This window comes from Durio zibethinus, chromosome 14 (assembly GCF_047325235.1).
Source record: "Durio zibethinus cultivar Kanyao isolate XHJ-2024 chromosome 14, ASM4732523v1, whole genome shotgun sequence".
NCBI lineage: Eukaryota > Viridiplantae > Streptophyta > Magnoliopsida > Malvales > Malvaceae > Durio > Durio zibethinus.
The window spans coordinates 5,989,336-6,002,091 of NC_143175.1; the positions used below are offsets into that span (position 1 = coordinate 5,989,336).

Here is a 12,756-nt window from a genome sequence, read left to right on the forward strand (position 1 = left end):
GGAGTGGCCAGTATCTTAAATTTTTGTTAGAGAAGAAATTTTGATTTTTTTAAGAATAGGTGAAACGAATTGAAAAAAAAGTTTGATATTTTTTTGAATATTTTTGAAAGTAATGTTATTGCCTAAATGTTTATGCCTTCAAGCATCAAAGGACCTTTTGAACTTTCATTTTGCCTTTATCATTTCAATAAAATGGCAATGATTCATTTTCATTTCCACTTTCATTTGAATTGTTATTTTGTGCTTTTGTATATCTTTCCATATCTTTCTTTTTACCCATTATCAAATTCCAAGTAATGAATGCTCAGAAAATGATGCTAATAATTTGTGATTCAATTTTAAATACTCATTCATATCAAATTACATCAATGAAGCAAAAGGAGTTAAGGTTGGCAAAATCGAGTTGTTTTCGGCAACATCTGTTAACAAGCTCATCTTTTATCAATTTATGTTCTTCAAAAAAGGTATTCATATTTGAGATGAGAAATGATCGTCTTTCTTTTACCTTTCATACATTAATAAAATTATCCATTTGTTACCTTTTTTTAGCCTGTTATGATTCATTTGAAAAAAAAAAAAACCACCTAGGATCATTCTCCAAGCTAGGAGGCAAATTTTGGAAGAAGACCTTTCACAAAAGTAAGGCAAAGGTCACAAAAGATCTCAAGGGCAAAAAAAAAAAAAACATACCTAGAAAGAAGAGGTAAGCCATTTACGCTTGAATCCTCTTCAAAAAGGAAAAATGTTGAAAATAAAAGGTTGATAATTATAAAAAATGAGGAAATGCTTATGAAGAAGGGTGCAGAATGCCATGGTACTCTATTTCGAAGAGAAATAATTAGTTGGTTCGCAACCTTTTTAACTTGCATGTTTTGAGCTTATTTTATCATATTTTCTATAACCTTTATATTTTATGAATATATTGGAGAATTTGGATGAGATTTTTTTAAGACCAAGGTTCTAAACTTCGTTTTCATAAATAAAAGTTTTTACATGAAAATCAAATTAATACGACGACAGAGCCTCTTCAAAGTGAGATATTAGTCTCCATGAATACTCTTGAGGTGAGAAAGTTATCTTTAGTTGCTATCAATCTATTGGAGTAATTTTTAGATCAATTTTCAATAATTAAATTAGTTGGTAAAATTATAAAGAAACTTTATGACTTAGATGACTTGAAATCAAATTAGAATATAATTTAATAGTAATTAAGGACATTCTAAAATTAATTGAATTCTCATTATTTTATAATTAGAAAAGTCTTGGATAAAAAAAATAATGAAAAAATGAAAAAAAAAATAGATATTTTAAAAGATCATTTAAAGTCATTAAACATTTGTAGAATAATAGTTTGTTTTATATTTATAATTAATAGTTCTTTTAAAATAAAAACTAAATTTATGTTCAGATCATTTCAAATCAATATTTCAAAATTGCTAAGTTCGATCATTTCAAATTTAAGTTGTTTTATATTCAAATTATTTGCAGATTGAAATTTTAAGTTTGATTCTATTTCTAATTTAAATTAGATGAATTGAGGTTGTTGGCTATTCTTGAAAAAACCTAGTCGCATCGAGTTTAGGGTAATCTTTCCTATGTCTATAATTAACGTCCTAAAACATACTTAAATTGAAATAACCGTCCTAAATTGAATTGAAAGAAATCATGTTAAGATCACTCCCCAACAAATATTAATGAGAGGAAGACAATCTTTCAATGAAAATGTCATCAAAGAAAGGAAAGGGAAGGAAGAAAGTCAACAACGAATTCACTGACCAAAGATATATTAATTGTCACGAGTTGAATCCGGCTTACTGTCTTGCACAGCACATGCGTGTTTGGTACGAACAAACTTTGATTTGTTTTTCTTTTTTAAACGTGCATTTTTGGCAGGCAGGCCGGAACCAAAACTAGTTGACATGATTTTTATTTGATGAGCAATTTTCTGTGAACATATTATGCTGAGTTTTTATTTTATTTTATTTTCTTTTAATTTTTACGAACTAAGCTTTTTGATATCTTTATTTCGAAAATAAAAATGTTTTAATCTTATTTTTCCAATTAAAGAATCATTAAATCTTGCCAACAACGCATCATCTTTTCTAACAATTAATTAATATTGAAATGGATGAAAAATGTTTAATTTATTTAACGTTTAAATCAATTTTTCATTCAAATTACACGTAATAAATGAAAGGTTGTCGTTTTATACACAACAAACTAGTATATATAGATGATAGATGTGCTAAGTCAGATCATGCACAAACACAACACCTATTAGGAAGAAGATTAACGATAGCTCGCTGACATGTCTCAACAGGCCACCACCTATGGTAGTGTTAAAAATATTACTAGCTCACCCATCGTATATCAGATTTCCAAAGATTGGCAAGGAGCTGTTGGATCTGGCGATCTCAAATCTTATCCAGTTCAAATCCAGCCTTCTGCTACAGGTACTTTTGAACATGTTGGAAACGAAAATGGGTCACAGGCAGCTGTTGTGTATAGCGTCACAAATAGCGCTGGAAAAGCCTATGATGTACTGCTAGCTTGGTTCAACCAGCCTAATTCTCCTAACAAGGTATATAATAATAATGTTCTCAAGTCTTTACCGAATTAACATGCACTTTACTTCCTAGTTTTTTAAAAATTTCAAAACAAAGAAAATTTAAAGTAATGTATGATTATTAACTGTACAATGCAGGCTTATACTCTGATTGATGAAGCTGGCTCCTTTACAACCGATCGTTGGCCTGGAGTTTTTAATACCCTGATCAATTCCAGCAAAAAGAGCACCAGTACAGTTGGAGGATGCACCTCAGAAGTTGAAATTGCGGATGGAAATTTCCCAAAATTTTCGGCAACAATAAGTTCTGCTTAACTGCCTGTGTTGAGGGCTGATGTAATAGGCTGTCAAAATTACTAAGTAAATAAAGTGCCTTGTGCACTAGCACTCTTAGACTATTAGAGTGAATTTGGCAGCCAATAGACTATTAGTGTGTTTATGTGTTTGTAATGTAATATTTTGGTTTCCTGTGGATCGTACATCCCATTTGGAAATTTTAAATATCAATAAAGAATTACACCCCTTGTCTGGTTTATAACTTTGTTTGCATAGGAAAAAATTTTTCTAATTACTGAATATATAATTCTATTATCAATTAATTTTTGTTGTGGTGGAGACGATAACTGTAAAACATTTTCTGTCCCTTGAGAATAAGAATTTATTGAAATACTTAAGAATAAATTTTCAAAAATAAAAATTAATTTTGAATACTAGATGTTAAAAAAAAAATGAAGGATATAATTTTTGGACACCAAGAAAGATAAAAGGATCGAGAAAATGAGGAGAATGAAATATAAAGTTCGTCCATTTTTTTTCCTCGTCACTAAAAAAGCTTAAGAAGACAATTAAGATGAGAACTCGAGCCTCACTATCTTCATTCACTATCATATATCCGGTGGATCAATTAAAACTAAGTATAAAGTTTGAAATATAAATTAATTTTTTGAATTTCTTTTGCAACCCTTTCTATTATATTTTTACTAAATTCAACTCAAAGCAACTTAAAGCCGAAAATTTTTTTTTATCAAATCATTTTAATGGATGCATGGAACATATCACTGACAATCATTGTATTAGAATTAACTAATCGTATTTTAAGATTGTGTCGGGTTTATAAAAAATTATATAAAATCCACACTTATGAGTGTCATAACGTCTAGATCTGGGGATCTATCACTAGATATTGACTTAAGGGGTTACCACCAATTTTTTTTTATCTAGATGCGATTGGCCACCTAAAGAATCTATCCTTTCAGGGAACACCTAAGTTTAAGGGCTCCTAAAAGAATAGGTTCAGGTCTACTAACCAGAATAAGATTTGAGAGTTTGGTTATATGTGTGGAAGGTTATAGCACCCTCACAATGGCCATCCAAAGATGGTACCAGCTTAATTTTGTGTTATCCAATAAGCCTTAAAATTTTGCCAAGTAATTAATTATTAGAAATTATTCTTAATTGACTCTAATAATTTTTAGCAGAAAATTGAGAAAATTCCCTCCCTCAAGAGTATACAAAAAAACTACTGTTTCACTTGCAGATGCTTCATCGTCGGATTATTTAACATTAAGGAAAATTCAAAAGAAATAAAAAAATGATTGCTTTTGTACATGGAAAAATTGATACTTTCAACTTTTTTCCAAAAATATTTTTTTTGAAACTTTAATTTCGAGAAAAATTGATGCTTTCAACTTTTCCTCAAAAATTCATCTTTGAAAACTTATTTTTAAGGAAAATTGATACTTTCAACTTTTCCCAAAAAATATTTTTTTGGAAAGCTTATTTTCAAGAAAAATTGATACTTTCAACTTTTCCCCAAAAATATTTTTTGAAAACTTTAATTTTGAGGAAAATTGATACTTTCAACTTTTCTCCAAAAATATTTTTTTTGGATTTTATTTAAAGAAAATAAAATAATAAAACAAAATGAAAGTGAAAATAAAAATAAAGAAAAGTAAAATAAAAATAAAAAATAAAATGAAGATAAATAAACAAATCTAATCTAATAATAATAATAATAAATAAATAAATATATAAAAAAATAAAATGAAAAAAAAACGTGAAACGGCTCGGCTAACGACTTGGCTCGGCTCGGCTTAAGGAAGAAAAACGGCTCGAAGAAGCAACTCAAGGGTGTTGGCTCGGCTCATCTAACGGCTCAAAGAAGCGGGTTGAACACGAGTCGAAAGTGGGTCAACGCTCGGGTCGGGTCGCCCGATTTCAAAACGCGCGGATCCTATTGGCACAGTAACACCAAAACGACATCGTTTTCAACGGGTATAAAAGGCTAATTCTTTCATTTTTTTCAGCAGACCGAGCCTTCCCTCTCTCTCTCTTCCTTCCTCTTCTCTCATTTCTCTCTAAAATTCTCGAAGAACTCTGGTTGAATATTCACCGAATTATGAAAATTTCGTCAGAATCTGGGTTTTTCACTTGAAAGTTGGTCGGTTTCTGGAAATTCTCACCGAAAACTAAGCAGCTGGTCGAAAACTTCAAACTTGGTCAAAATAGTCACCGAAAAATTCAACTTTCGTCGAAAAATTTAACCGAAATCTGAAAATTTTTCAAAAATTTTCAGAAAAAAATCACAAAAAATTCTCCAAAAATTTCCCATCGATTCCTAGAGCTATTCTAACGCCTCTAAATCTTTTTTCAGCTTTCAAATATTCTCTGTGTGTTCTTTTCTCTGAGCCAGTAACCATTTTTGTCTTTTTTCCTTTGATCCTAAGGTCTTTTTATATGGATTGCTCAGAAGAGTTTTTGATCAATCCCAACTCCTCTTTGGATCGAGATTCAATCATTGAATCCAATATGGACTCTGATTGAATATCAATCCAATCTTCAGCCGAAAAAAATCAAAAAAATAAAAAATAAAAAATATATTATTAGATAATTAAATGAAAATAATCAGATAAACCAAAAAATTAACAGATAAATTAAAAATAATAATAGATAAATTATAACATATAAATAGATAAATAATAATAAATATATAACTAGGTAAATAAAAAAATATATATAAATATTAATAGAACAGAAAGAAAAAGAAAGAAGAAAAAATGAAAAAAAAAATAATAATAAAGATATATATATATAAATAGTAATAATAAATAAGTAAATAATAAATACATAAAAGATAAAGAAAAAAAATATATAAACTAAAAAAATATAAAATATAAAATGCAAAAATAATAATAAAAAAAATAAAGTGGACCAACCTTTTTGGACTGGGCCCAATTGATTCAGGCCTGGACCAAATTGGGTGTCTATAGCTATCCCTATTTACATATTTTCTGTGAAACAGAAATTGCACAAAGATGTAGACACCTATTCAAAACTCAACTCGACCTTTTTTTTTTCATTTTTTTATGTTTAAGATTTGATCAAGGCTCATCTAAGCAGAGGCTCAATGACTTTGAAAAACATAAACAATGTTCCTCTAATCAGAGGCTCAACGACTTTGAAAATGAATAAAGGCTCCTCTAATCAGAGGCTTAATGACTTTGGAAAAATAAATGGCTCATCTAATGAGAGGCTCAACAACTTTGAAAAGATATAAACAATGCTCCTCTAATCAAAGGCTCAACAACTTTGGAAAATAAATAAAGGCTCCTCTAATCAGAGGCTTAACGACTTTGGAAAAATAAATGGCTCATTTAATTAGAGGCTCAACAACTTTGGAAAGATAAACAAAGCTCCTCTAATCAGAGGCTCGACGACTTTGAAAATGAATAAAGCTCCTTTAATCAGAGGCTCAACGACTTTGAAAAATAAATGGCTCCCTGACAATCATGTCCAAAGGAGTGAAAATTGTGTTTGAAGGAATTTCAAGAGATTATGCCTAAAGGTCTTATAAATCAACCCTGATACCAAGAGACATCATATTTCAAGGATTAGGAACTTACCTGACAAGCTTTTTCTCAAGTTTGAAAATGTCTTCACATCTATCTCCTCTATGTGGGATTTTGGAATACCCTTGCTTATTGAATTTATGTAGTATATGCTATGCAATGTATATGAAATTCAATGCATGTTATGCAAATGTTGGCTAATTAACTTCTATTCAATTATGGTATTCAAGCTTCTCAAGCTCTTTTCTTGGGCCTTGAACCCTTTGATTCTTCAAAAACCAGATTACGCTGCTCTTCTAAGATCGAGCCAATGTAGATCTCAATCATCTCTTCCACTCACATTCTTTCTATAAAAAATCTTTTTTCAAATTCAATGTCCTTATCAGGAACTAAACATCTCAATCCTGCCTTTATCACTCTTGACTTATTCAATGTAATGTAAAAATCTTTCATGCCATTATTCATTTATCAATTATTATTTCAAACTCAAAAAGTAAGAATGCATTTACATATTTCTTCCATTGTAGGGTATTAAGAAGAAAAGAATAAGAATGGTTGAGAAACAATCACAAAAAAAAAAAGACACAAAGCGTGAAATAGAATGTCTTTTATTAGCAAAATGTTGGCAAACTTTGGCCAGGAAAGAATTACAAGCATAAGTGAGGGGACAAAGCCTAAAAATGAACAATCGAATAATCATGATAACATATCTCAAGGTTTTTCTAAAAATCCAACCCTCTGATATATTTAACAACTTGGAGCTCCTCCGAATTTGCTAGTCTTTATGCCAACGAATTTATTGTATTCTCTTTATTTAAGCTACCTTTTCAGGTTTTCAACTTAGACAAACCCCTTATGACTCAAACCGTCCTTTTAGGGTTTTTGCCTTGAGTCCTCTTTTTTCATTCATTTTTTTTTCTTTTTTTTTAATTGTTTTCTTTTTTAATTTTCATTTCTTTTCTCTTTTTTTTTTTATTTCAAGCATAGTATTTCTTCATAGCATCAGAATTTATAGGATGGGGTAAATTACTTCCATCCATCTCAGTCAGTATCAGCGCTCTACCCGAAAAAGCTCATTTTACCACATATGACTCTTCTCAATTCGGAGTCTATTTTCCTCTATTATCATGCTGGATCGAGAGGATTCTCTTCAAGACCAACCCTTCTTCTCGAAAGTAACAGGGTCGAATCTTTTTATCATGAGCCCTCATCATTCTTCTTTGATATAGCTAACCATGGCACAGTGTAGTCAATCTCTTTTCTTCTATGAAATTTAACTATTCATAGTGTTCTTGAATCCATTCAGCTTCTTCCAACTCAACTTCTTTTAGAACCCTCAAGGAGAGGATCTATACTTTCACTGGTAGTACAGCTTACATCCCATAAACTAAAAGAAATAAAGTTGCCCCAATAGAGGTACGAACTGATGTTCGATATGCATATAGTACAAATAACAACTTCTCATGCCAATCTTTATAAGTCTCGGTCATCTTTTCCAGAATCTTTTCTATGTTCTTATTAGCTGTCTCAACTATCCCATTCATTTTCGGACGGTATGATGTCGAGTTATGATGCTTGATCTTGTATTGAGCATATATTTCTTGCATCATCTTACTATTTAGATTCTTGGTATTGTCTGAAATAATTCTCTCTAAAAGTTTATATCTACAGATGATCTCTCTCTTTATGAACTTGCAAACCACAGATCGTGTCACACTTACATATGATGCTACCTCTATCCATTTTATGAAGTAATCTATCTTCACAAAAATGAATCTGTGCCCGTTAGAAGCCTTTGGGGTGATTGGACCAATGACATCAATGCCCCACATTGAGAATGGCTACGGTGGTGCCATAACATGTAAAACAGATGGCAGAGCATGGATCTTATCAGCATATATCTGGCATTTATGGCATTTACGAGCATAATCAATACAATCACTCTCCATCATCAACCAGTAATATACTACTCTCAGATCTATCTCACCATCATATATCCACTAGTATGTGCCCCACATATTTCATCATGTACCTCTTTAATGAATTTTCTCGCTTCAGTCTTACTTACGCATCTCAATAATACTTGATCCTAACTTTTTTTGTACAGAACATCCCCATCTAGGAAAAAACTTATAGCTAATCTTCGGATGACCCTTTTATCATTTTTTATTGCTTGAACTGGGTACTGCTGATCCTTAATATACTGTAGAATGTCATAATACCAAGATTTTCCATTTTTTTTTCTTCTTTTACATTAGAGCAATAAGCTGGTATATCCTTAACATCTAGCTTGATGGGCTAAATGTCAGTATTGTCATTAATTCAAATCATTGTAGCTAGAGTAGCCAATGTATCAGCAATCAAATTCTCTTCTCGAGGTAAGTGGTCAAACTGGATATCTTCAAATTGTTTCTTCAACTCTAGAATATACTTATGATATGGAACGAGTTTTGAATCTTTTGTCTCTCATTCCCCTTTCAATTGATATATAACTAAAGCTGAGTCTTCGAACACTTTCAATGCTCTCACTCCTCTATCTATAGCAGCTTGTAAGTCTATGACACATGCCTTATATTCAACGATGTTATTTGTGCAGTTAAATTTAACATTGCTGTTACAGGGCAGTATTGTTCTTCTGAAGATATCAAAATTACCCCAATTCCATGTCCCAAGGCATTAGTAGCTCCATAAAAATACATTCTCTAGCATTTTTCTCCATGCTCTCCTTTCTTCAATTGGGAAATAGTCATTAGGTCTTCATTAGAGAATTCTAACTTCATTGGCTCATACTTTTCAATAGCACGATCTACAAGAAATTCCGCTATAGTGTCCCCTTTTATTACTTTTTAGCTCACGTATATAATATCATATTTCGAGAGCATTACTTGCCATCTAGCAATTCTTTCAGACAAAGAAAGCTTCTTGAAGATATATTTAATTGGATCCAGTTTTGCTATGAGCCATGTGGTATGATAGAGCATATACTGTCTGAGTCTTTTGGCAGTCCACCCTAATGCATAACACATTTTCTCCAATGAGGAATACTTTGATTCATATTTTGTGAACTTTTTACTCATATAGTAAATAGCTCTCTCCTTTCGGCTAGACTCATCTTGCTGTCTCAGCACACATCCCATTGAATTTTTACATACAGTTAAGTATAAAATTAAAAGTTTCCCTGGAATAGGTGACACCAACACTTGAGGGTTTGACAAGTATTGCTTAATTTTATCAAACGCCTCTTGACACTCCTTATTCTATATTTCAGGATTATTCTTGTGGAGAAGCTTAAATATGAAATCACATTTGTAAGTAAGCTGAGAGATAAATCGAGAAATGTAGTTCAATCTCCCCAGAAAGCCTAGAACTTCCTTTGGTTGCTGAGAGGTGACAAATTTTGAATGCCCATATTTTATCTAGATCGACTTCAATTCTTCTTTCACTGACCACAAAGCCCAGCAACTTCCTTAACTTTACCCCAAAAGTGCACTTGGCTGGGTTTAATTTGAGCTGGAATCTTCTCAACCTCTCAAATAACTTTTGAAGCTGGTGACATGATCTTCATCCTCACAAAACTTTACAATCATATCGTCTACATACACATCGATCTCTTCGTGCATCATGTCATGAAAGAGTGTCACCATGGCCCTTTGATATATTACCCCAGCATTCTTTAACCCAAAAGGCATGACCTTGTAACAAAAAGTTCCTCACATAGTCATGAAAGTGGTCTTTTTTATGTCATCTGTAGCCATTTTTATCTGATTATACCCTGAGAAACCATCCATAAAAGAGAAAATTGAATGCCTAGCTGTATTATCTACTAATGTGTCGATATGAGGCAAAGAAAAGTTATCCTTGGACTAGCCTTATTCAAGTCTCGATAGTCTACACATATTCGTACCTTTCTATCTTTCTTAGGAACTGGTACTATATTGGCTACCCACTCAGGGTACTTGGCCACTTGTAAAAAATCTGCATCAAATTGTTTCTTCACCTCTTCTTTAATCTTTAGTAGCATTTCAGGCTTCATCCGTCTCAATTTCTGCTAAATTGGCTTACATTCTGGCCTTAAAGGCAATCTGTGCTCCACTATCTCTGTGCTCAGCCCTGGCATATCCTGGTAAGATCAAGCAAATACATCTATAAATTCTCGAAGTAGGTCTGCCAATCGTTGTCTATCTCATGATGAAAGTGAAGTATCAATTCTAACATCTTTCTTATTCTCTTCATCTCTCAGATTCATTAAGTCAACTATCTCTTAATGAGGCTTAATTGGCTTATTTTCTTGTTCAATCAATCTCATTAGGTCCGAAGGCATAACATATTCCTCAGAATTCTCTTCATTGTCAAGTTCATCAGTGTTAATTGAGTTTTCAAAACTAACATTTTGATTGTTATCATAATTATCTTCATGTTCATTTAAAGACTTGAAATTGAATGAAATGGGATATGTTGGCAAGATGTATTTGGAAAAATGGAAATAATGAAGACACAAGAAGAAATGACTGAAAATGCATCTTTCTTAATTTTTATTAAAAATAATAAAAAATAAATGGCCCAAACAAGAACGATCACTCCAATGCCTTGGGTAATAGCTATTGGGATGTTACAATTACATTGTATTAGTTTCAAAAGTCACGAGCATCTCGATGGCACTCCAATTATTTAGCTCATAATCTAGCGGACAAAGGTGAACCCACCTCTCTTGATTAATCTCCCCTCCATCTTCAATAGCATCAATGGTTAACCAAGCAAAAGCGTTTTCCATGCTTTTTTATGTATATGGATACATGAATCCTCCAAATCTGAAAGTCTCATACAGGTGTGGAATAACCATTAATCTTGTTGTCTTTTCTGTTGGCCTTTTCTTGATTTCCCATTCTACCATCTCATAGCTTAGGCCTAACCTGTCGCTATTGTCTATCACCGTCGGGGGTTCTTTTATTCCCTACAAGTTCTTGCCCAGCCCTAGTCTTGGATACCAACCTTTGTTGATGACTTGGCTCATCACTATCCTTGAAAAGGATTGATTTTTAAATCTTTCACCCATAAAATTAACCAATTCAAAAGATCGATAGGAGCATTCTAATGCTTCTTCGGTAGCCTCTACATATAAAGTATTCAATGGTTGGGTCACTAGCATGTCTTCCTCCCTAACTACCACTACTAGTTAACCTTCTATATTAAACTTAATCTTTTGATGCAAGGTAGAGGGCACAGCTCCTGTCATGTGAATCCATGGCCTTCCCAATAAATAGCTATAAGATAGAGAGATATCCATCACTTGAAATTTCACATTGAAAGTGCATGGCCCAATTTGTAAGGGCATCTCGATATCCCTCAGGACTTCTCTTTTAGTTTTATCAAAAGCTCTCACAATCATCTGACTATCCTTTATATGAGAGTAATCAATGGGTAGTCTTACCAAAGTTGACATAGGCATGACATTGATAGCAGAGCCATTATCGATAAGGACCTTGGCTATGATATGGCTTTTGCACTTGACTGTGACATGCAGAGCCTTAGTATTTTTTTTCCTTCCAAGGGAATCTCATCATCGTTGAACAAAATATGATTTGGCATGACTAGATTTCTAGCCAGGTGGTTCATATATTCAACAGATACATTATGTGCTACGTATGCTTGATTCAACACTTTCAGTAGGGTATTTTGGTGTGGCTCTGAGTTTAGCAGCAGTGATAGTAATGATATTCGAGCTGGCATTTTATTCAACTGTTCAACAATCGAATACTCACTATGTTTTACCAGCTTCAAGAATTCAAAAACTTCTTTTTTTGATACCAGCTTCGGACGATCTTCTTTAAGTTTTACTTTAAGATTATTCTGTTATTCTCTTTCTTTGGCATTCTCTCTTCTAGCTTTCTCTAACATTTTAGAGTGTAGCACTTCCCACTTCGGGTAATACCTCATACACTAGTTATATTAGAAGCATCAGCTTTGGAGACATCCTCTTCTTGCCCCTGAATCACTGTATCACAGCCATATCTCTAAGGTACAGCTTTATCATCTTTGTACGAGAAAAGAGTTGAAACTTTAAAAGTTATCATCCAGGGAATAAGTTTATCTATGATTGACTTTGGCTTGTTCCCATAATGAATTATCACTGGCTTTGAAAATAGCTTTGCAGGCTTATCAGTCATGGACACCTCAACACTTCTTAAGTCTTCTCTTCCTTCATAGACCTTCATTTGATATGAATCCAAGAGTTTTTGCACCTCTTGGTGAAACTGCTCACAGGTTTCAATGGAGTGGCCTATTGCCCCATTATGATACTTATAACCAGTACCGACTATATATGCTCTATGATAGCTATGTTGA

At 32.5% G+C, this 12,756-nt stretch overlaps 1 protein-coding gene across 1 annotated transcript; it reads left to right on the plus strand.

Moving 5' to 3' along the window:
• The first annotated feature begins 2,242 nt into the window (after window positions 1-2,242).
• On the plus strand, window positions 2,243-3,104 carry LOC149515000 (jasmonate-induced protein homolog). Its single transcript, XM_089742882.1, has 2 exons — window positions 2,243-2,581; window positions 2,705-3,104. The coding sequence occupies exons 1-2, from the start codon at window positions 2,309-2,311 to the stop codon at window positions 2,879-2,881; spliced, it is 450 nt and encodes a 149-aa protein (XP_089599008.1). The 5' UTR covers window positions 2,243-2,308; the 3' UTR covers window positions 2,882-3,104.
• Window positions 3,105-12,756: the final 9,652 nt, after the last annotated feature.

Bases quoted from the DNA above. Each gene is read 5' to 3' on its own strand.
- LOC149515000 (XM_089742882.1), top strand. From the start codon at position 2,309: ATGTCTCAACAGGCCACCACCTATGGTAGTGTTAAAAATATTACTAGC. The intron at 2,582-2,704 runs GTATATAATAAT...TGTACAATGCAG, and splicing joins AGCCTAATTCTCCTAACAAG to GCTTATACTCTGATTGATGA.